This window comes from Artibeus jamaicensis, unplaced genomic scaffold (genome assembly GCF_021234435.1).
Source record: "Artibeus jamaicensis isolate MK-2021 breed Jamaican fruit bat unplaced genomic scaffold, CSHL_Jam_final contig_519, whole genome shotgun sequence".
Taxonomy (NCBI): Eukaryota; Metazoa; Chordata; class Mammalia; order Chiroptera; family Phyllostomidae; genus Artibeus; species Artibeus jamaicensis.
This window is the reverse complement of record NW_026521871.1, coordinates 53,372,209-53,396,378: the sequence shown is the minus strand read 5'-3', so window position 1 is coordinate 53,396,378 and position 24,170 is coordinate 53,372,209. Positions and strand designations below refer to the sequence as shown.

At 47.1% G+C, this 24,170-nt stretch overlaps 1 protein-coding gene across 7 annotated transcripts in view; it reads left to right on the top strand.

The window, feature by feature from the left end:
- The window catches only part of KIF9 (kinesin family member 9), a 41,724-nt gene that overhangs the window by 1,859 nt on the left and 15,695 nt on the right, over positions 1-24,170 (top strand). For all 7 annotated transcript variants that reach the window (XM_053669071.1, XM_053669069.1, XM_053669068.1 and 4 more), the window contains 9 exons: positions 2,019-2,116; positions 4,024-4,189; positions 6,200-6,306; positions 8,469-8,693; positions 14,347-14,430; positions 14,546-14,638; positions 15,724-15,871; positions 16,953-17,017; positions 19,406-19,483. In XM_053669071.1, coding sequence (XP_053525046.1) covers positions 2,019-2,116; positions 4,024-4,189; positions 6,200-6,306; positions 8,469-8,693; positions 14,347-14,430; positions 14,546-14,638; positions 15,724-15,871; positions 16,953-17,017; positions 19,406-19,483 — 1,064 coding nt within the window. The remainder of the gene's footprint in view (positions 1-2,018; positions 2,117-4,023; positions 4,190-6,199; positions 6,307-8,468; positions 8,694-14,346; positions 14,431-14,545; positions 14,639-15,723; positions 15,872-16,952; positions 17,018-19,405; positions 19,484-24,170) is intronic.

Below are 24,170 nucleotides of genomic sequence, written 5' to 3'. Positions count from 1 at the left end.
CCAGTTGGTGGAATAGGAGAGGCAACCACACATTGATGTTTCTCTAGGGAGAGAAAACCCTCTTTCTCTCTCCCTTCCCCTCTGTCTAAAAATAAATAAAATCTTTTTAAAAATCTTGGAATAATTTAAAATTGCATTCTGTTAGTTTTCCCAATAGTTTTGAACAATGACATTATTTTGTATATTTTCCTAGACCTTTATCTTTTCTAGTATGACTTAACTAGATTTTTTTAAAAATATTTTATTTATCTTTAGAGGGGAAGGGAAGGAGAGAGGGAGAGAAACATCAATGTATGGTTGCCCTTCGTGCGTCCCCTGCTGGGAACTGGCCTGCAGGGACCTGGTCTGCAACCCAGGCATGTGACCTGACTGGGAATTGAACCGCGATTGTCTGGTTCGCAGGCCCGCGCTCAATCCACTGAGCTACACCAGCCAGGGCCTTAACTAGATTTAATACAATTGATAATTACAGATCAGTTTTTCAAAAATATAATTTTTATTATATTTTTTCCATTACAATTTAGTCCCCTTCAGACAGGTTTTTACTTAGCTTTCCATAGAGCTCTCAATAGTTAATCCTTTGTCATCCGTGTATAAGAGGCACCTAAAAAGCTGATTGTTTCAAGTTCCCCTCACAGCAATTAAAATCATGCAATTATTCTACTTAATAACCGTCTTGTTTCTCCACTCTGTCCAGGCTAGAACCAAAACTTACTGTCTAGTCCGCATTGAATACTTTTCACACACGCCGCCAGGAGAGGGCCCAGTGTAGTCTGACAGTGAGACTTCGTGAGATTTCTCATCAGTTACTGCTGGGGGGTGGGACAGTTCAGCTTTTTTGAATGGTAATGCTTTGGACAAGGTCTTTGCGATCGATTGTTAAAGGTTAACATTCCCCTTTTGTACTATCTCCTGAGTTTGTTTTACTGTTTGTGGTGTTTATGGCCCTCACCTTGAAAAAGTCTTTTCCATTATAAGACAGCTCTGCATAATGGAAGGTCATTTACCTAAATCGCCTCCCTGACTCTTATGTCTATAAGCATTCATTCATCCTTTTCCCGTGAAGCTACATCAAATGTTTACTTTAGCATTTTATTCTGCATGGTAATTATTTGTGATTGTATAAATGAAAAAATACACATATATATGTTTTTGCCTGAAATAAAGCGATGAGAACATAGTTAGGTTTTAGGAGAGGAAGAGGAGGGAGGGGACTGTTGGTGACTTTTCTCTCAACAGACAACCAGAGAAGAAAGAATATTTGGTGATGGGCTAGATTGAATATACTTGCAGGAAATCCATTTTCTCACCAAAGTTTATCTGATGGAGGTAGAGGAAGAGGTGCTGCATGGGAAGTAAGATATGTTAATGAAGAAAAGAATTAGGTGGGGTTTTTTAGAGATTTTATATTCATTTCTTTTGAGAGAGAGGGGAAAGGAGGGAGAAAGTGGGGGAGGGAAACATCAGTGTGTGGTTGCCTTTCATGTGGCCCCCCACTGGGGACCTGTCCCACAGCCCAGGCACGTGCCCTGACTAGGAATTGAACCAATGACTTTTTGATTTGCAGCCCACACTCAATCCACAGAGCCACACCAGCCAGGGCAGAAAAGAATGAGTTTTAAGGATCATCAACATAAGTATTGTATTTTCAAGGAAAATGTAATGAGTGAGGTAAAGCATTTGTGTACTCGGATACAGAACATTTCTAGAAACCCTAGCTAAGATTAGGCCACAAAAGGGAGTGCTCTTTGCCCTGTATTTCAGTCTCTTGGACGAGGGGCTCACTGGTGGAAGACGGTGAGACAACCTGTAACCTAGGAAGTGCAAGCTCGTGCTGAGCAGTGTCCCGTGGGCGGAGCACCAGCATGCTGAGTGGTACAAAGGAAGACTGGCTCCCAGTAGGACAGGAAGCCACGACTGTACTTCGCTCCTTTCTCATCTGCTTAATGAATGATGCCTCCCCTCTCGTTGTTGTTTGATGATGACTACTGAACATTTTCCGATTTTCTTCTTTTTAGTTAGAATGAGTACCAAAAAAAAGGTACATGCGTTTGTCCGCGTCAAACCCACTGATGACTTTGCTCATGAAATGATCAGATATGGAGATGACAACAAAGTAAGTGCTGTGTGTTTGCCTTTACCCACCCGGGCCTCTCTCTTTCCCGTCTTGCTAGAGTGTCACTGTCTCCAAAAAACCTTTTTTTTAAAAAAAGATTTTATTTATTTGCCCTGGCTGGTATGGCTCAGTGGATTGAGCACCAGCCTGCAAACCAAAGGCTCGCTGGTTCGATTCCTGGTCTAGGGCACATGCCTGGAGTGGGGCGTGTGAGAGGGAACCACACACTGACATTTCTCTCCCTTTCTTTCTCCTTTCCTTCCCCTCTCTAATAAATAAATAAATAAATTAATTAATTAATTAATTAATTCAGAGAGAGGGAAAGGGAGGGGAAAAAGAGAGTGAAACATCCATCAGTTGCCTCCCAGATGCCCCCAGCCAGAGATAGCCTGCAACCCAGGCATGTGCCCTGACTGGGACTTGAATCCACGACCTGTCAGTTCACAGACCAGTGCTCAATCCACTGAGCCACACCAGCTAGGGCCCAGACAATCTTTTAAGGACCAAGACAGCGTTGGTAAAAGTCCAGGTGGACTCTAGAGTCCATCAAGTCCAAAACATTCCCCTGCAGTGCTGTTGATGAGGAAACTCATGAAATCCCTGTTTTTAATTGTCTTTTGATGAGTAAGTTCATTCTTGTGTCTGACACAGAAAAACTGACATTTTTGATCAGGTCTTCTATTATATCATCTCCTGGAAAGGGCGCCATAAGAATATCTTAGGGTGATTACTGTTAAACTTACCAAAGCAGCGGAAGGAACTCGTATCGAGAGAACTGGAAAGATTTGTTCTTATCTGTCCTCATGTCCTCACCACTGTCTGGAGAACCTTTCCAAAGACTGTGACAGGCTCAAGACAGCGTGAGCGTGTTGGATGTTTTCATTCAGCAAACATTGGTGGATCTACTGCGGGCAACGTCGAGACATTCCTTAGGGGAAGAATTTGAGGGCAAACGGCCCATGCTTCAAAAGTCCTGGCAGACAGAAAAAAGTTCCCGTGTAGCCCTGTGAGGTGCACCCCGCTGGATGTAGTTTCAGTGAACGCAGAAGCATGGGGCAGCTGCATGTGCGAACGGACCCAGCCTCTGTAGTTCTCAGTTCTTCTGTGTGTGGCCACGTCTTGGCTCCTGGATGAGGGCAGCCAGTATAAGATTCTGATGGGAGTCTGTCTGCATTGGGAGGCCCCACTGCAAAGATAGGAATCTACCACTGACCTAACCCAGGGTGTTCTTACCTCAGCCGCTGCCACAGCAGCTTGCTATGGAGGGATCTAAAAATCTAAAAGTTTTTAGAAATCTTTTCATCTAGAAATCAGCTGATTACAAGTGGGTAGCCAGCCCTGGTTTACTCTAGTACTGGTGAGTAACTCCCTCTGACCAGACCAGAGCCTGTTTTGTCACTGTTATTCCACCATTACTCTCACGGGCCATGGCGTGTTGGTGGGAGCAGGTGCTCAGCACGACACCGAGGGAGGCCTCGCTGCCAGGGACCAGGGAGAGTGACGGAATGCAAGCCCAGACTCCCTCACCAAGCCCACTGTTCTCTCTGGCCTGATCCGAGGCCTCCCTGTGCTTACTGAATGTATCTAAGTCTGGTTTAATGAAAACATGGCAAGTGTCCTTGACCCCAGTCACAGGTGGGGGAACCAAGACATCGTCCTGTGAACTTGGGGGAAGGGGTACCAAAACCGAAGAGCCCCCGTCTCCTGACCCTCCCAGCTTAAGGGTTGTGTGGCCTCCCTGCAGGGGCTTCCTTCTCCTGTCCCAGAGAAGTCATGCAGGTTACCAACCCAGACCTGTTCTTCCTACAGCTAACCTCCTCTGTTTCCTCCAGACCGGGCCTCAGCCCACGGTGGTTTTTGTACGCGTTGCCTAACAAATAGTAACTTATCTCCCTCTCTTTTCCTAGACCATTGATATTCACTTTAAAAAAGACACTAGGAGAGGAGTTGTCAATAACCAGCAGACAGACTGGTCGTTTAAGCTGGATGGAGTTCTCCATGACGCCTCCCAGGACTTGGTTTATGAGACAGTTGCGAAGGATGTGGTCTCTCAGGCCCTCAATGGCTATAACGGTAATTTAGTTAATCAACTATTTTTCTTAAGAACCTGTGGTACCCCTCGTGGAGGAAGAGATGACAAGTATTATACGGTGAATAAAATAAAATATAACCTCACTTACTAACTTCTGTTTGCTTGTTTGTCTGTCTCCACATTCTTGATAATTTGCTTGGTGACATTGTGGGCATGGCTTGACCCAGTGTCCTGGACTCTGCCTTCATGAGAATGACCCTGGCTCTCTAGTAGTCCTGGGGATTCTACTGTTACCCTGTTTCAAATGTCTTAAATGTTTGTGTTGAAGATAATGCCCTTATGATGAAATTTGATGGAGTTTAAACATTTTTCTCCAGGCTACCAGCTCGGAGTAATTTCCATTCATCCTATCAGCACGATCTACTGTTCCTACTCTAGTGTAGGATTATATGTAAATAACACCACTAGAAACATGAATAGAGTTTAATTTCTTAATAAATTAAAAGCTTTATTAGGAAATTTTTACAAACTTGTTCAGTGTAAGATTTTTTAAAAGACTTTATTTATGTTTAGAGGGTAAGGGAAGGAGAGAGGGAGAGAAATACCAATGTGTGGTTGCCTCTGGTGCGTCCCCTGCTGGGAACTGGCCTGCAACTTGGTGCCCTGACTGGGAATCGAACTGTGATCCTTTGGCTCGAAGGCCCACGCTCAGTCCACTGAGCTACACCAGTCAGGGCTGTAAGACTGTTTTAAAATCCTTTTCTCTTCACCCCCTTTACCCTCTTCTACTTTCTGCCCCGCTCCTTTCCCTCTATTACGTTTTTGAAGATTTCAAAATCCTTAGAATATATCATAGTTTGTTGACTTTTCCCTTCTGGTGGCTGCTGACTAGAATGTTTGCTACTTTTAGGTCTCTTTAAAAGTCTCTTGAGAGTAGACAGACGTTCAAATGTTGTGATTGCTCCCTGTGATAACAGGTGTGGTCCCCACTGACCCTGAGGGGCTGTGGGCCTGAGGAGTAGAGATGGAGGAACTAAGAGCCCAGGGAGGTTAAAAGCCTTGGGCCCTGGATGCTAAGGGACCTCAAATGGGTTCTGAGTCCCAGCTGAAGTGACTCACTCCTTTCTGCATTTTTTTGTTGGGTTAATGGATACTCCTGATTTCCGGCTCAAACTCTGAATTAAGGCCCCTACCAATCCCAGGAACTAGAGTATCCACATGGCAGGAGCAAACACTGATTTCCATGGCACAGCATTGCCTGGCAGGTCTGCTGTGTCAATGACCAGGAGCAGCCTTTGGGGTGGGGTCGGCTCAGGCAGCTCACGCCGGGAGGAAGAGCGGATGGGAACCGAAGCCCAGGGTGACTGCGTGTTTTGTGTCCTGGAGTCTGGTGGTGATGGTAGCCCTAACAGACATGAGAGGTGCCAGTGAGAGTCTTCCCAGAGAGGGCAGCGGCACCAGATCAGGACCTGGTCATGGTGGTCTGTTTCTGGAAGTAGCATGGGACCTGCTAGCGGGCCTGTCTGGTCCTGTGGGGACTCGCAGTCAACACAGAATTCTCACCATGCACAGGAAATGCCTTCCCACTCCTGTCTCTTCAGGGGGATTTCAAAAGCCCTTCTTGCCTCCTGCCTGGCCAGCCCCACAGGAAGGCCTAGCCCTGGGCCCCGACCATTTATGACCTTTTTAAAGAAAGGCTGGAGTTCAATGCTCTTGTCTCCTTCTTCACCTTTCTAGGAAAATTCCCAAGTCCTGTGTTCCCTGTGATTCCCTGCTCTCCTAGGGTCAGATCTGCTCTTTATTGATAGAGGGAACAGTAGAGCAGTGTATGGACTGTGGATTCAGAGCAGCTGTGTGTGTTTTGACTGTTTATGTCCCTGCTTCCCAGCCCGCCCACCCTCTGTGGCAGGAATTCCTGTTATCTTTGGCTGCCCCTGATGGTCACCTTCACACCAGGGTCCTGGCTGGCACTGGGCGTGCCAGGGGATGGGAAAACTATCCGCGGACCTCTTTTCCTGGATGTCAGCAAGACATGTTTTGAAATGTTTCAGGCACCATCATGTGTTATGGGCAGACAGGAGCTGGCAAGACATACACCATGACGGGGGCAACCGAGAATTACCAGCACCGGGGGATCCTTCCTCGCGCCCTGCAGCAGGTAGAGAGTGGGCCGTGGGTGGGATGCCATACAAGTCCCCTCTATGTAGGATGTGGCTGACCACACGCCAGCCACTGGAGACAGCAGGGTCAAGCTGCAGAGCAGTTGCAGCTTTCAAGGTCGACAGGATGCACACGGTGGGGGTCAGCGTGTCAGAAGCCTCAGGAAACTAGGAGTTCAGATTTCAGGCTCTGGCCCACACCCACATCGGACCTGTTTCCTCATTCTCGAAAGAGGGGGCGGGGCATGCTGGCTGGCTTCTTGCTTCTCCAAAGGTCTGTGACCCTATAACTGAGGATTTGGAGGTCTGAATCCCGTTCCTTCCTGGTTTTAGCGAGGGATACGGACCTCACAGAGCTTCCTCACTTGCCAGCTCTGGCATCCACCATCACAGCCCCGGAAAGAGCCAAGAGAAGCAACATAGCAGGACATGGGCTCTCTGGACTGAGTCTGCCCCGGGGATGGGGGTGGGAGTCCAGGAAGTGTGACTAAAGACAGGATGGAAGGGTCTTTCTTGGAGGTTTGCTAGCCTGGGTTCTATGAGGACCCCCTGGAGATAGGAGGCAAAGGACTTTGCCCCAAAAGCATCTTGAGTTTTTTAATCCCTGTCCTGTAAGAAGTGTAGATGTCTCTCTAGCATATTAACCATCCATACTCTGAATTTTGAAGGAATGTCCTTAATAATCCACTGTCAGAGCTTCAGCCCCTCAGGATCGTAGATGTCAGCAGTCTAGCCCAGTGCTGCCCAACAGAAATGTAGTGTAAGCCACGTATGCAGTTTTGAGTTTTCCTGTAGTCACGTTTTAAAAAAGTAAAACGGGTGAAATTAATTTTAATAATATATTTTGTTTAACTCAGAATATCCAAAATATGGGCTGGGATGGGGGTAAAAGACAGAAAACTGTACTTGAACAATAAATAATAATAAAAAAAAAGAATATCCAAAATATCATTTCTATGTGTAATCAGTATGAAAGTTACTGAGATTATTTTACATCCTTTTCCTCATACTGAAGTCTTTGAAATCTGGCATGTATTTTACACTCACAGCGCATTTCAATTTTAGATACTAAATATCCATCATAAATACTTGATCTGTATTTAGATTTCATAAAATTTACAATTGAAAAAGCAGATTTACAAACCCAAGTTGTCCCAAACATATTTAAAGGTTTACCAATAACTGACTTTAGTTAGTATCAGTTTTTAAGTTTCAAAGTCAGTTCACTGAAATTAAGTAAAATGTAAAAATTCACCTCATTTGCAGTAGCCACATCCTGAGGGCTCAGCAGCCACCACCGGCTGGTGTCTGCCATGCTGGGTGGCACAGAGGGAGGCTGTTGGGGGAAACCAGCCTTCAAGGATCAAGAAGCCCAACTCCCCATTGGACAGATAAGAAAATTAAGGTCCACAGAGGGGAAAGGACCAGTTCAAAGTCAAAGGACCCGCCGATAAGTACTAGGGAGAGAATTAGGAGTTGAGAAAGCTGAGTTCTGGCTTTTCTTCTTCCCTTACTAACTCAGTGACCAGAGACAAATCATATTATGGAGCATTGTCCTCCCTGCTTTGGTCACAGGGAATTAAGAGGATGGAATGAAGTCGCACATGTGAGCCCTGACTGGTGTGGATCAGTGGCCTGAGTGCCGGCCTGTGAGCGGAAAGGGCACTGGTCAGGGCACATGCCTGGGTTGCAGGCCAGGTCCCCAGTTGGGGCCTAGCAAGAGGCAACCAGTCAATGTATCTCACATTGATAATTTCTCTCCCTCTCTTTCTCCCTTCCCCTCTTTCTAAAAACAATGAATAAGTAAAGCCTTAAAAATGATGGATGTGAAAGAGGCTTATATCTGGGGAGACCCCATAAAACAAGAGGGCATCACTCCAGAGTTTTTTCCTATTCCTCATGCCTCTACTTCTTGGAGTTGCACAAACGCGAACCAGTCTGTAAGTCAGGCCTCACAAAAACAAAATGCTGATAAATGTCACCCAACGGACTAAGTATTTTAGTGATTGTTGCAGACAACTGTCACATCAGCTAGACTGTAAATCCTTTTAGGACAAGGATGGTACTTCTCATGTCCCCTCCTGAGGTCGGAACTCCCCTAACACTAGCTGGTCATGGCATTTCTGCGCTTGGTGACCGCTGCCCCCAATCTCTCATCTAGGTGTTCAGGATGATCGAGGAACGCCCCACGCACGCCGTCACTGTGCGTGTTTCTTACCTGGAAATCTACAACGAGAGCCTGTTTGATCTCCTGTCCACGCTGCCCTATGTCGGACCCTCAGTCACGCCCGTGACCATCGTGGAAAACCCTCAAGGGGTCTTCATTAAAGGCCTGTCGGTCCACCTCACAGGTCAGGAAGAGGATGCGTTCAGCCTCCTTTTCGAGGTGAGATGATCAAGTCTAAGGGTTTTTTCTTTCCTCCTATCTTTCCTCCCCATTTTCCATCCTCCCTTCCTTTCTTTCATTTTTTCCTCCCTTCTTCTTAGTTTTTTTACTTTGATAATCAGAATGAAAATATACTCATTTAGCAATTTTAGCTAGTATTGAAAAAAAAGAGCCCTGGCTGGTGTAGCTCAGTGGATTGAGCACGGGCCTGTGAAGCAAAGAGTTGCCGGTTCGATTCCCAGTCAGGGCACATGTCTGGGTTGCAGGCCAGGTCCCCAGTAGGGGACACATGAGAGGCAACCACACATTGATGTTTCTCTCCCACTGTTTTTCCTTCCCTTCCCCTCTCTCTAAAAATAAATAAATAAAATATTTTTTAAAGGAATAAAAATTCATTTATTTGCTTTCTGCATATGGTGATAATGTATATTTTGGCTTATTTCCTTCTAGTCTTTTTTCCTGTGCAGTTTTTCTTTACATAGTTGAAATTGCCCTCCCCACCTACTTAACATTAAATCATGGGCCTTTGTGGGAGAGAAAGTAAGGATTAGTGTTCTTAGTATATAAAAGCTTTTAAAAATTAATTTAAAGATTCCACAGTGTATGTTTTTTTTTTTTTTAAAGTTATATTGGTTGGAACTTTCGTACATTGCTGGTGAAGTGTAAAATGGTGCAGCCACTTTGGCTGTTTACTAAAAAGTTAAATATGGGGGGGGATGGGATGGGAGTAAAAGACATAAAACTGTACTTGAACAACAATTAAAATAAATAAATTTTTAAAAAGTTAAACATTAATTTTATCTATAGGACCTAGTGATTCTACTCCTAGAAATCCCCCCACCAAAAGTGAAAGCGTATCTTCCTGTCTGTCTCTCCAGTTTTGAGAGCAGTGATTTCCTGTGACCTCACTTCTCTTACAGGTGTAGGAAAGGCCGTGGCTTGTTCAGTGTGCTCAGCTTTTTACTTGTTAAGATGAAGTGGTAACTCCTAAGCTTCTTACATGTGAGACCAGAAACTGGAACAATAATATCTTTAGATTTTCTACTTTCCTAATTTTCTCTTCTGCAGATTAGTATCTAATCATCTCTTTTAATTTCTTTTTTTAAAAGATTTTATTTATTTATTTTTAGAGAGAGGGGAAGGGAGGAGGAAAGAGAGGGAGAGAAACATCAATGTGTGGTTGCCTCTTGCACGCCCCCCACTGGGGACCTGGCCTGCAACCAAGGCATGTGCCCTGACTGGGAACTGAACCAGCAATCACTTTGGTTCACAGGCCAGCATTCAGTCCACTGAGCCACACCAGCCAGGGCCGTCTCTTTCATTTCAAGTATTATATTTTTTATTTCCAAAAGTTCTATTTTGCCCTCTTTTAATCTTAGTTTAGAATTTTATTCATTCCTCATGTTTTTCATTCTCTTTTATTTAATGCTTTTAAGCATACTTGTTTTATATTCTTTATTTAGCAATTCCAGTGTTTTACCATCTTGAGGGGCAGTTTTGCGGTTCTGTAGATAGTCGTCCCACTGACTCTTGCTGACGGTGCCTCGTTCCCCTGTGTCTTTGTGATTTGACTGTGAGCTCCACCTCCTCGGAGCTTTATTGGTGTGTCTTCTTTGTGGCTTGGGCTGAGAATATTTTACTTCAGAGAAGTTTTTTTTTCTTTCAGGAGCCTAAGGATCATTGCCAATCGAGGGCCTGTTTGTTTGCTGTTTGCTTATTCTTTATTTTTTGTTCTACTTTTCTCTTTCCATCCACAGCCTTTTTAAATTGAATGGTTGTTTTAAGGCTGTCAGAACCTATAAGCAGTGCATACTTGAGCCCAATCTCATTTTCAGCGGAGGCTGTGAGTGTGAATGCTTGGAGGCATTATTTCCCCCTTCTATTCATAGACAGTTCCCGTGCTGAAATAGTTTCCTTGCTCTCCACTTTCTGCAGCAGATTCCCTCTCTATCCCTTTTGCCAAAGGGCATAGACTCAGGGACCAAGGTTAACAGACACCTCCTTGGGTAGACCCAAAGCTTTTTCTGACTTCACCAGCTTGCTTGGATTACAAGGTGCTAAGACCCAAACTGGGAAGGGTCTCTTCCACAAGTGTGTGTACACACACACACACACACACACACACACAGAAACACCAGGCCTGTGCATCAGAAATCAGGGCTGTGGTACTCAGAGCCTTACAGGGGTAATAGTGGCTTCACTAATGTAGCACAGCTTCCTCCACCCCAGTCTGTCACAGAGCAACACAGTGAGGGTACCTGTCACGTGTGTTTACAGAGGGGGCGAGATGGGGAGGGTGTCTGCCTTACTGGGAAGGAATTCCAGAGTTACGAATCTCAGAGCTTATACAGGAGCTGGTACTTAAGTCCTCTTCCCCTCTGTGCATGTAGAGAGAGATTTGGGGGTGGGGTGGGGTGGGCAGGTAGGGAGAATGAGAGAGGCATTGCTTTTGTTTGTAAGCAGATCCTCTCCTGGGAAAGGTCTCTACCCTGGAATGTAAGCTTTTGGCTCTGGAGGAGAAAGAAAGATTTTTATCACCCTTTGAAAGGGAACAGATGGCTTGGGGATGGGGTGGGGAGTGGAGGGAGTCAGGGGAGGACAGAGTTGCTCCAGGTCTACCACCCTTAGAATGGGAAGAGCAAATCACTCTGCTAGGAAAAGGAGGTATTCTCTTTCTCCGTTATCTTTATATTGTAATTTCATTGCTCAGAGGAACACCCAGAAATCCAGCACGGACCTGCACACGGCAGTCTGCAGGTGTCCTCAGGGCGGTAAGAGCTTTGGTTCTTGCCTACAGTTTGTGGATCCCACCTCCCGCTTTGTGGCTGGCCACTGGGTGCTTCCCCTGCTTTTTTGCAGTCTCAGCCGTGCATTCAGAGTTGGCTGGGCATCATCCCACAAAGCGAACAGTCGCTGGTTCCGTTCCCAGTTGGGGCATGTGCTTATTAGGTTGCAGGTTTGGTCCGTGGTTGAGGCATGTATGAGAGGCAATGTTTCTCTCTCATATCGATGGTTCTCTCCTCTTTCTCCCTCCCTTTCCCTCTCTCTCTCTTAAAAAAAAAAAGGAAAATTTAAATATTCTATCTGTAGGTGTTTTGCTCTAGCAGGATTTCTGAATACTTAGTCCACTGTATTGTGGCTGAGATACAGTACAGAAGGTATGGGACTTGGAACAGGATTTCTTTCTAACTATGAAGACTTCCTCTTGAGCAAGTCATTAATCTCGTCAAACTCCAACTTGCTCTTCTATAAAAGTGGAGACACGGACAGTACCTCTTCCAAAAGGTTGTTATGAGACTGGGATGGGATCAGGCATTGTTTCTTTTTCTTTTTTTTTACATTGAGGTATAACTGGCATATGGTTTAGGTGTACAGCATAACAATTTGATGTTTGTACATACTGTAAAATGACAACCACAATAAGTCTAGTTAACATCTGTCCCCACACATAGTTCCAACTTCTTTTCTCGTGATGAGAACTTTTAAAATCTGCTCTCTTAGCAACTTTCAAATATGCAGTATGGCATTTTTAACTGTAGTCACCATTGCTGTGCCTTACGTGTCATGGCTTTATTATGTTACAAGTACCCGGAGGTGGAATTGCTGGGCCACATGATGGTTTAGCTTTCACTTTTGGAGGAAGCTCCGTACTGGTTTCCGTGGCGGCCGCGCTGATCGAGGCCAGGCATTCTGAGCATCCACCGCAGGGCCCTGTGCGTGGTCAGTGCTCAGTGGATGTTGTTCAGTGGCATGGTTTTTGGTTTCTTTAGCACTTGTATTTAGAACTGAACCAGGCGTTTTGTTAGCAGCAATAATTCCTCAAACCTTGATGCCTTCTAGGGCTGAATCTTTGCTGAGCTCTGATGGTAGAAGGACAATTTTGAGGCCTAAAGAAGCTGACTATGATCCGTAGCTGGTGTGGTTCAGTAGACTGAGTGTTGGCCTGTGAAGCAAAGAGTTGCTAGTTGGATTCTTAGTCAGGGCACATGCCTTGGTTGCAGGCTAGGTCCCCAGTAGGGGACACGTGAGAGGCAACCACACATTGATATTTCTCTCCCTTTGTTTCTCCCTCCCTTCCCCTCTCTAAAAATAAATAAAATTGAAAACAAATACAAAAAAAGAAGCTCACTATGGGGTGGAGAAGGGAGAGGGAGAACCTGTGGCAACCAGGACACACAGTGGGATCTGTGCCCCCCGGGGTGACAGGCTCCCAGATGGATGGGGCAGGGTGGGGGTGGTCGGCAAAGGACTCTTCATGGAGGAAAGGGTGCTTCTCAGGCTTTCAGGGGTTGTTCAGTAGGTACCAGAAGGACTGGGAGGAAGACATTTCAGAAAGAGGGGGCCAAACGAGGCAGGTGAGTGACGCCTCCCACTCCCTGTGAATGTCACTGTGTCTGTAAGGCCGGTTTACAGAGAGAAGCCTGTAGAGATGTAGCCCCAGGGGCCACCCAGGCCAGCTGCACGGCGCGGGGCCCAAGACTTCCCCTCCTCTTCGGGTGCTCCACTGGCTCCAGGGGGCCCTGGCGTCACTGCTTCGGGCTTATCCATAGCCTTTCTGAGGGTCCCTTTATTCCTCTAAGAACAGCCATTTCCCCCACTCCTCCTTTTAAATGTATTCTGCCCTGGCTGGTGTAGCTCAGTGGATTGAGCACAGGCCCACGAACCAAAAGATCGTGGTTCGATTCCCAGTCAGGGCACATGCCTGGGTTGCAGGTCAGTTCTCAGCAGGGGATGCATGAAAGGTAACCACACATTGATATTTCTCTCCCTCTCTCCTCCCCTTCCCTTCTAAAGATAAATAAATTTAAAAAAATAAATGTATTCTGGTCATGGGGCCCAATCCTGTGAATTAGAGGCAAGGGCCTGCTGTCCCTTTAAAGATACAAATGATTGATTTTCCCTCCAAATTTTAAAAGTAGCGTATGTTCACTGTAAAAAAATAAAACAGAAGCACAGATGTGTATAAAAAAGAAAAATGACCTATAAACCCCGGCCAAGTGGCTTTTATGAACATCTCGGAGGCAGCATCTGTTTATTCGTTCCTCTGTGAGTGCTTTTGCCGTCCTCACACTGCACCGTCATCGGGTGTTGTCCTTTGTTCTGGTGACGTGGTGCGTCACCTCTGTCAACTTGCTGACGTTAAACTTTTCTTGCGTCTTAGGGGTAAATCCCACTTGGCCGTGGCATGTGATCCTTTTAATGTGGTGTCCAAGTCAGTTTGCTGTATGATTTTGCATTCTGCCTCACAGTTATTAAAAACCGTTTGCCAAAATTTTCCTGCCTGCATGGCCCTCCACCGTTCAAATAGGTCATTCCCTACTGGTTGGATATGTAGGTTGATTACGATTCAATATGTAGGAACATTTTGAAGCCACTTAATTTTTCTTGCCATTTTGCTCTTCAGAAAGCTATGCAAATTCACACATCCCTGGCAGTGGGTGTGAGTATAGGTCTGCTATTCTATTCTATTCTATTCTATTCTATTCAATATGTCTCCTTTTGTATTAGTTTACAAATGAGATTTTCCTGGAAGGTCCGGCTGACCAAAAGGATAATGAGATCACTTGTATAGCTGTCAGTACAGTTAAAATGACCCAACTACCTTGTTATTTAAAACTTTCAAAATGTTGTCCACATTTTTCCTCCTCTTCAGGGAGAAACCAACAGGATTATAGCCTCCCACACGATGAATAAAAACTCGTCCAGGTCACACTGCATTTTCACCATCTACGTGGAGGTCAGTGCCAGTTCTTTGTATGGCCTGGGCATGGCGGTCCGTTCCGAGGAGCCTGCTCAGCCAGAAGCTTCTTCCTGTGAAGCTTCAGTGTAATCTCTGTTTGGATGTTTCATAGGCCCATTCACGGACCTTATCCGATGAAAAGTACATCACTTCCAAAATTAACTTGGTGGATCTAGCAGGCTCGGAGAGGCTGGGGAAGTCTGGGGTAAGTGTGTGTGTGTGTGTGTGTGTGTGTGTGTGTGTGTGTGTGTGTGGTGAGGCGGGTGGGGCGGCGGGGTTGGAGCAAGGGGTTCCTTCTCAACAAGCCATGGCCCTGTTTTTGGCATCGTGGCCAATGCATGTGGGCCTGTCCCTCACTGGGGCTGTCCCTCTTTGTGAGCACTGTCCTGAGCTAGGCACAGTAGAGTATGTGGGCTTGACCCTGAGGAGCCAGACAGACAGAATTCGCAGAGGCAGTTCCTACCAGCCAGGACTTTTGTACAAAAGTGTAAATGAGATCATGGCCCCTAAATTCTTAGCAAGGTGCCTGGCACTCAGTAACTGCTCAGTAAATGCTCCACGTTGGTGATCAGCATTTCTCTGTATATGCGTGTGAGTGTTCCCAGGAGTATTAGTCTAAGTATTTATAAGAAGTATATACCTGAAGCTAATATAAAATAATATTGGATATCAGCTGTAATTGACAAAAAAAAGTTTCTTAGACTAAGGGCAGTAAGATATGATTTCTAATTTTAGTCCTATTATAAGTTATAATCAATCTTTTAACCTCTCTGATTGTTATTTGGATAAGAAGTTACCCCCTGTTTAAACTTAGAATTATGGTAATTAACAAGGTAATGTATATTAAAGTCTTTTTGACTTTTATGTATGAAGCAGTATTATGATTGGACTGATTAAAATTCTAATTTCAAACATTATTAACATATGCAACTTTGAAAGATAAGTTAAAATACCCAAGTGCAAAAACACATGAGTACTCTTGTGCATTCGTATGTGTTTATATTCGCATAAATGCTCACAGGATTATTTACTCAAGTATGAATATAAAATATTCATATTAGTGTGAATCTTAAGTGAGTATTTATATGAATATTCATGTAGTATTCATAGTCACACGAGCATTCATGAGTGTGTGTGAGAGGGTTCCTGCGAGGGTTCCCGCAAGCATCATTAGCCCCAGGTGGAATACAACCCCGTGACACTGCAAGAAGTCCTGGGTTCTGCTCAGCAGTGTTCTTAGGGGGCAGCCTCTCCACTTGGTCTGAAGCCAAACTGACCTTTGGTTTGCAGTCTGAGGGCCGAGTCCTGAAGGAAGCCACCTACATCAACAAGTCGCTGTCATTCCTGGAGCAGGCCATCATTGCCCTTGGGGACCAGAAGCGGGACCACATCCCCTTCCGGCAGTGCAAGCTCACCCATGCCCTGAAGGACTCGTTAGGTGAGGGGGTGATCGGTGCACAAGGAGGGGGGACAGGCCTGGGCATATCTGCTGCTGCTGGTGGTAATGGACTTGCTCCTTCCTGGTGGCGTGGACTTAACCTGTGGCCTTCGCACAGCGGCCTCAGGCACACCCGAAAGGCAGAATCCAGCCCGTGCCCTCTTCTTTCACCTGCAGCCTGTCCTGCTGTTCACTCCTTAGCACCTTTGCCTAAGCTTTTGCCCCTTCTGAGAATGCCTTCCGGTTTCCTCTCATCCCTAAACCAGCTGACAGAACCCTTCATCACCTTGGAGACCCAGGTGGAAGGCCTCTCCCATAACATCTTTCCTTCCTCTACAGTGTCCCTGCCGGAGGGTGGGGGGCTGTGTCTTGTCATCCTTGTGCCCCCAGGTTTTTGTGTTGGGCCTGATGACACTGTCCTTGGAGTCTGATTATTAACTAAGTGCTGCCATCAGCAAAACTTTGCCCTGCCCTTCCTGGTCATATGCCGTGTCTCCTCTGCCGTTCCCTTGCTTCCTCTTTCGGGTTCATCTGGCAGCCTCTCCACCTTTCCTGCCTCTTCCTCTCGCCTCCCAGCCTCAGACATGCAGGTGTGAACTCTCTGGCTCTGCCTTAGTCAGCTTGGGCTGCTGCAACAAAATACCGCAGGCTGGGCGGCTGAAATACAGACATTTATTTCTCACCATTCTGGAGTCCAGAAGTCCCGGAACAAGGTGTGGCAGGGATGGTTTCTCATTAGGACTCTCTTCCTGACTTGTGAATGGCTGCTTTCTTGCTGTATCTTCATGTGGCAGAGAGAGAAAGAAAAGAGAAAGAGGCTGGAAAGAGAGACAGAGCCCTGGTCTCTGTCCTCTCGTAAGGGCACTAATCCCATCTCGGCAGCCCATCCTCAAGGCCTCATCTAAACCTAATCACCTTCTAAAGGCCCCGCCTCCAAACGCATTGGCAGTTAGGACTTTAACATACGAATTTTGGAGGTACACAAACATTCAATTCATAACAGAACCCTGCCAGCCTCAAAAGGATCTCTTGGCAGAAAACCCACATGGTTCACGGCCCTTCTGTGTCCTGCCTTCTGCAGGGGGAAATTGCAATATGGTCCTTGTGACAAATATCTACGGAGAAGCTGCCCAGTTAGAAGAGACGGTACGTAAAGACAGCCAACGCCACCAGGTTGGAGTCCTTCCTTGGGGGTGCCCGGGCGGGGTAGGGCTGGCTCCACGCTGGCTCAGCTGACACACTAGCCACGCACATTGTCAAGAGTGGAGGGACTCAGGAAGTGAGAATCAGCCAAAACTGCTGAGGGAGGTTCAGCCAGGATCCAAGTACCAAGTACCAAGGGGCAGAAGCAGTGTCAAGGAAGAGGCAAAGGGGAGGCAGGCTTGGCATGGGGCCTAGGCAAGGAGAGGAGGCTGAGAGCCAGCTCGGAGGGAGCTGCTCCTGTGAGCTGCCATCAAGGACAGCTGACTCCTTGTTTTTCATAGTCACACGTGTTTAAACATCTTGAAAGTAACCCAGAGTTCCAGGCCATGGTTATGAGGCTGGTATGAGCAGATAAGCATCTGTCTCCTGCAAAGTGGTTGGGGGGAGTAACTTGGTAGAAATGCATCATATGTGGCCTTGGGCCTGAGTTTCCAACCATGGCCCTAAGGAATGTGAGGCCCAGACGGAGGAGACCTTCAGAGGAGGTGAGTGTGTGGGGGGGACGCGGGGGGCCATGAAGGGGCCATTTTTCCTGAAGCTGGGGTGAGGAAGATGGGTACTGAGCTGGCTTGGTGGTCGGGAAAGTAGTGATGTTCCTGACAAGGAGTTGGTGGGCCTGAAAGTGTGGCCCATGCCTGGGACATCTGGCCACTGCAGAGTAGGGCTCAGGAAGGAGAGGAAGAAACTGCAGGTGCTGCTGGATGGGGCCCTGGTAGCCTGGCGGAGGCCTTGGCTGCTCTGCAGGTGGCTGGGCTGTCATGGGGTTAGAGTAGGAAAGGGCTGTGGATAGAGTTGTAACTCAGGGAGATATACTCAGCAACTGGACACAAGTGACGTGGGAAGGGGACAAGTGTAAGAGAACCAGAGGCCTTAATACAGGCTGAGACAGTGACACAGGTGAGCCCACACAGCTGCATACACAGCCTGGGGTTCCCTTTTTCCTCTGAAGGGCCACCCATCATAATAAGGTTTGGAAAGCTCTCCTTAGACATTTTGCTTTTCAAACATGGATGTTTAGGACAAGCTTCAGTCATCTGATAATCCACTGAGGTCATTTCCAGGGACACTGCAGAGCAGTGCATTCCTGCAGGGCCTCCCAGCTTCTAGGGGAAGCTTTCCTGCTAAGTGTCCTGGGACCAGGGAGGCCAGGGATGGGAGCTCCCTCTGCTGTGCAGGCAGCACCCCCAGAGGGAGGTTTCAGGAACCTGCTGTATCATGGCATCGCAAAGCATGGCTGTACCCCAAGGGAAGCCATGTGAACACTGGGCCTCCTGGCTGCCTGGTTGAGAAATATGCCCTTGGAGACAGTGGAAGGCCTTTGTCCCTTTATCCCTACTCCAGAGATAGTTGCTGCCCAGGGAGCAACTCTCCTGGTACCTGCTACACCCAGAAGCTTGTACCCACACTGCTCAAGGTCTGCACCCAGAACTGAGCCCACAGAGTCCCGAGGAGCAGTGGGAGGTCTCAGGGTTTGGGACAAAGACATACTGAGGGTGTGGAAGCTAGTGATCCTCTTCTCCAACAGTTTTAAAACTTTAAAACAGTTCCTCATGGGTCATACTGCCTTATGTGTTGATGCTCCATGTCTGTGAGGGGGAAGAACCCCAGTGAGGGAGAAGTAGCCACACTCGCCGCTGTGCTTGGAGCGGGAGTCCGATTCCACCCCAAACTGAAGCAGCTCCAACTTTGTCGACGCAGGGTCTTCCTGCGGGCTCCCTGGGGGCCAGTTCTGCCCAGAGCATAGCACACACCTCCGCACTACGTCTCCTGTGACCTTGCGAGGCAGGTCTCCCCGACTCTACAGAGAAGTTGCAAGGCCTGTCTGAGGTTGCATGGTTGGTCAGTGACAGAACTCTGACCCAGCTGGACTGCCAAAGGAAGAGCCCTTTCTGTCCTTCCTTTGGGTCACTTCTGAGTAACCCATCTGCCCTGCGACCCAGTCCGCTTCCCTATTTCAGGGCTCTGAGTCAGCCCAGTGTGGTATGAGGTCGGGATCTCAGGCCGGTCTTATGCTACCTGTGGCTGCTCCCACTGCCAGGGAGGCACCCTTCCTCCCCTCAGGTAACATCAGTGCAGTGGGGCTGTGTCAGGGCTCTTTCCCTAGCACCTGCTTGTGTGGCTGCCTCGTGGGCCCCCACCATAATTAACCCTGGCTTGCTGCCTCTGCAGAGGGACTCAGGCAAGACCTCCCTGACATCATTTCATGGGCCCAGGGGACACTGCAGTCCCATTTGGAATGTGTCTCTAAGCAGAGATTTGTTATTGCTAGTGGGCTCCTTTTACCTGTCTTGCAAATGTCTCCACTCATCAGTAATTGGCATCTATTTTCAGCTGTCCTCACTGCGGTTCGCAAGCAGGATGAAATTGGTCACCACTGAGCCTGTCATCAATGAAAAGTATGATGCTGAGGTACTAAGGGGGACTTATGGGCCAGCTTCTCACTGTGCAGAAGGTGTGTGGGTTTGCTGCCTGGGTCACAAGAGCCTGGTAGCCCTTTCTGCCTCAACCAAAGATGCAACCCTAGGTCAGTCCCTTTCCATTCTGGAATAGGCCAGAGTCTTCCGAGTCCCTGGACACCTCCTTGGGAGCTGCCACCAAGGTGAAAGGGCTAGGTCCGGGCCTCCATCCAGGTTACATGTAGGACTTCAGGGCCACTGAGTACTATGGGCTTCTGTATGGAAGTTCCTTAAAGCTGTCTCAGAGGTAAACCAGCGTGGACGTCTCTCACACTCCTCTGGGTGTGTCACTACAGAAGCTTTTTGCTCCCAGCCTGAGGATCCTTTCCAGCAAGCAGATCTGACCAGAGGGCATGTTCAGCACTAGCACTGATTGGGGAAATAAATTAAAACCTCAGTGGAATTTCAGCCCCAGACTAGCCAAAATTAGAGGTTTTCTGATAGTGCAAAGTGATGGTGAGACATTCTGAAACAGGAACGCCTCTGTTTCTGGTCAGAGTAGAATGGTTACAACCACTTTGGAGAGCATTTCTGGCCATTTTTAGTAAAGTAAGAACACATTTACTGATCATTTGACTTTCCTTTAAAACTCATAGCGTCATATTTCCTACAGATAGGAGCCTCTGCATGCCTTAAGCTTCTGACAAACCAGTTAAACTCCCCAGACTCTAAGTCCTGGAGGGAAATGGCAGTCCCAGTGGCTCTGCGGGACTAACACATGGTTTCATGGTTGAGGAGGGAGCACAGCCTGGAGCCGGTTCTCTGACTGGGGCAGGAGTGAGGATCACTCACCCTGTGGGCTTGTTGAACCACAGGTCCCTGGACCCATCCCCATGGTTCCTGCCTGCATCAGTCTGGGATGGAGCCTGAGGGTTCTCATTTCTAGAAGTCCCCCAGTGCTGCTGCTGTGGCTGCTCTGAGGCCACACTTGGAGAACCACTGGCTCAGTCGTTAAGAGCCTTGGCCTCTTCATCAGCAAGATACTCTTTCTAAGCCTCAATTTCTTCCTTTGTGAACTTGGGCAGTAATGGAACACACTCTCAAAAGATGTTAGGAAGAATAAGATAATGGGTGGAAACCTTAGCACAGTGCTGTCGAGTTGTAAATGCTCAGTAAATGTCACCTAGTACTGTCCACATGTCTATAGATCTGCCTGTCAGTTCTGCCTGTATAATCTACAGACATTCCCAGGTATGTGTGTAAAGGATTTACAGCAGACAGTGCTCACACAGCCTACGGTAACGGTGAAAAGTTAGGGACATGACCACTACTAGCCTTTAATGGGAGAGCAGTTCAAGGAGTTGTGGAGGGAGGGAGCTAGAGCGAGGGCTGTGAGCATGGAGGATCTCAAGTGGGGACTGAAGTGGCCTGAACAGTAGCAACTCACATCTGCACCAAGTATAAAAACATGCAAAGCAACACTGATGATTATTTATGGATACACATGCTCCTCAGCTGGTGATGGGGTTGTGCCTGATAAACCCATCCTAAGTTGAAAATATCGTAAGTTGAAATGCATTTAACCTGCCAAATATCATTTAGCCTAGCTGGTTTCTACTGAACACATATCACTTTTGCACCGTTATAAAGTCAAAGGCTTAAGTCGGACAGGGTACCATCCGTATACACATGTGTGTGGGGTAAAAGCACATGGAGGTGAAAACATGGAAATGAGGCTGGAGGCTCCCTCTGGGAGGTCCGGGGAAATGGACTTGAACTGGGGTACACAGGAACTTCATGTTTATCTGCAATGTTTTATTTCTTTTTGTAAAAAGGATTTTATTTACTTATTTTTAGAGAGAAGGGAAGGGAGGGAGAGAAACATCAATGTGAGAGAGAAATATCAGTCGGTTGCCTCTCCTATGTGCCCTGACCAAAGACTGAACCCACAACCCAGGCATGTGCCCTGACTGGGGATCACACTAGTAAACTTTTGCTTTGCTGAACGATGGCCAACCCACTGAGCCACACCAGGCAGGGCTGAAATATTTTATTTCTTTTTAAAAAATATTTTATTTATTTATTTTCAGAGAGAGGGGAAGGGAAGGAGAGAGGGAGAGAAACATCAATGTGTGGTTGCCTCTCATGTGTCCCGCACTGGGAACTGGCCTGCAAGGCATGTGCCCTGACTGGGAATCGAACCGCGATCCTTTGCTTCACAGGCCCGGGCTCAATCTACTGAGCTACACCAGCCAGGGTTGAAATATTTTATTTCTTAAAAAAAAAGAAGAAGAAGAAAAAGCCAATTGGCAGCATGTTGTTAAATTCATATTTTGGGGTGGTCTAATTTTCATGGTATTATTTTCTATCCTTTTCTGTAGCTTGAAGTTGATTTGCTTATTTATTTTTCTTGTTTTCTCACTTGGTGTTCTCTTAGCTCAGGACACTCGCATTACAGCCGGTGAGCCTGGCTGGGTGGGTGCTGTGCCCGCCAGGGAGGGCTTGCCTGCTCTTTACTGTAATTTCTGCTCTGAAGTCTGCACTGTTGGTCCTGGACAGCCAAATTTCCATGTCCTCAGATGTGAATGTGCTTATAATCCGTATGATGAGCATTTTCCTCTATATGCATGAGTTCTTGAGAGAGACATAAAAAATTATTTGGGTCGCTGCCTTTCCTGGCCTGGAGCAGCTGGTACTCCCAGGTTGTTCCCAGGACCATCTTCAGTGCTGGCACCTGTTTTCAAGGGGATGGATTGGCTTCTGCAGAATTTCCGTGTCTGGTGGGCCTGGTCGTAAGGCAGGGGACCGGGTTCTTGATTCACTTCTGTTACCAGCTCTGTGTGTGAGCTGCTCAGCTTCTGAGCTTCAGAGTATTCATCTGTGAACTAGGGAGGATGGACTGATGACCTCCGATGAGCCTGCTGCTCCACGGGCTGACTCTGTGAGGTGGTACAAAGGCTGTGAGCCTGGGCATGAGCAGACAGCAGAGAGAGACTCGGGGTACCCTACTCTGCCAAGAGGAAATGCTCCTGCAGGCTGCAGTGGGGGTGCAGTGGGGGTGCAGCGGGGAAACTGCAGGCTGAGAGCTGCTCCTAGCTTGGGGCTGCACTTAAGCAGAACTCTGAATTTTCCATTATGTTTATGATGAAAGCACCTGACCATCAGGGAACTTGTATGAGACTGTGTTGTTTCCAAGGCACTAATTCCATCCAGAAAATACTCCTGATTTTTATAAGGGGCTTGGTCAGCCAGGAGGTGCTACCAGACCATGTCCCGTGGGGTCTGCTGCTCTAGCCCTGTGTTTCTGAGCACTTTCTCTCTGGTTAGTAAAAGAGGCAGGAGGAGGCCACTGAACATGCCAGGCATCAGGAGAAGTGGCTTACATGCTCTCAGGATGTGACATGGAGGCTGGTGACCCATGGGAGCAGATGGCCCATTTCCTCACATCGCCTGATTGGCCCAGAGAGCTAAGCGTCACTCCCTGCGCCACACTGGACAGAGTCATCCAGCTGGAGACCCCCGACAGTTCAGCCACACTTTGCTCAGCTATGGCATGAGGCATTTTCTAGAGCTGAGACCCCTCAGCCTGGAGGGGGGATGGGGATGAGTCGGGCATGGCCCACAAGCCTCTCCTGTTCACCCCATAGGAAGCCCATCTGAAGGAGACAGTCTTGGTGCTGCCCAGAGGGGCAGAGCCAGGATGGACACCGGTCCTGTGCCTCAACTACCAGGCTTTGTGCCCTGAATTGCTACCGAGCCACCAGGACTCCAGGGTTTTGCCACCCCTTGCTGTGAACTGGTCACAGCTTTGGTCCCAGGGTCCTGCTGTCAGGGACTCCCTCTAGTGGACATTTTTTGACAACTAAAGGAAGACCTGTTTTTTATAGTGAAGGTTCTCAGCATGAAGTCCCTTTCATCTCTTCCATGAAAGGCAATCAGACAGTATATATCAAATGTAAAATGACTTAGGACTTCTGTTTCTGGAACTGTATCATTTACCTATTCACCTAGAGTTTATGGAGCGCTTACTATGTGCCAGGCACTTTGTAAAGCACTTGGGATACATTAGCGTACAAATAAAAACATGAATCTCTGTCCTTGAAGAACTGACAGTCTGCTGGCTCCGGGAGAGAAACAGATACAATAAACATAAGAAACAGGTCAGTTCTAGATCCTGCTAAGTTGTCTGCGACAACGTGGATGAACCCAGAGGACATGATGCTAAGTAAAGTAAGCCAGACACAGTAAGAAAAATACTGCATGATCCAACTTACATGCAGGACCTAAAAAAAGTGAAATTCATAGAGGAGAAAGTAGAGTGGTGGTTCCCAGAAGTGCTGGCTGAGGTAGAGGGATGGGGGATGTTGGTCCCAGGGTACAATTTCTTAGTTGATAAGTTTTGAGGATCTTATGTTCAGCATAGTGATTATAGTTAATAATGCTGTGTCATATACTGGAAACTTGCTAAGAAAGTGGATCTCAGATACTCTTCACACACACAGAAATGGTAAGGAGATGGTTATGCTAATTAGATTGGCTGTAGTGATAATTTCACTATATATACACTGTAGTTTGCCGTGTATAATGCGCACCCATGTTTTTGTGTGCATTATACATGGGATTAGAATACCCATGGAATGTAATCATTATAACCATGTATAATGTTCATCCTTATTTTTCCCACAAAAATTTGGACAAAA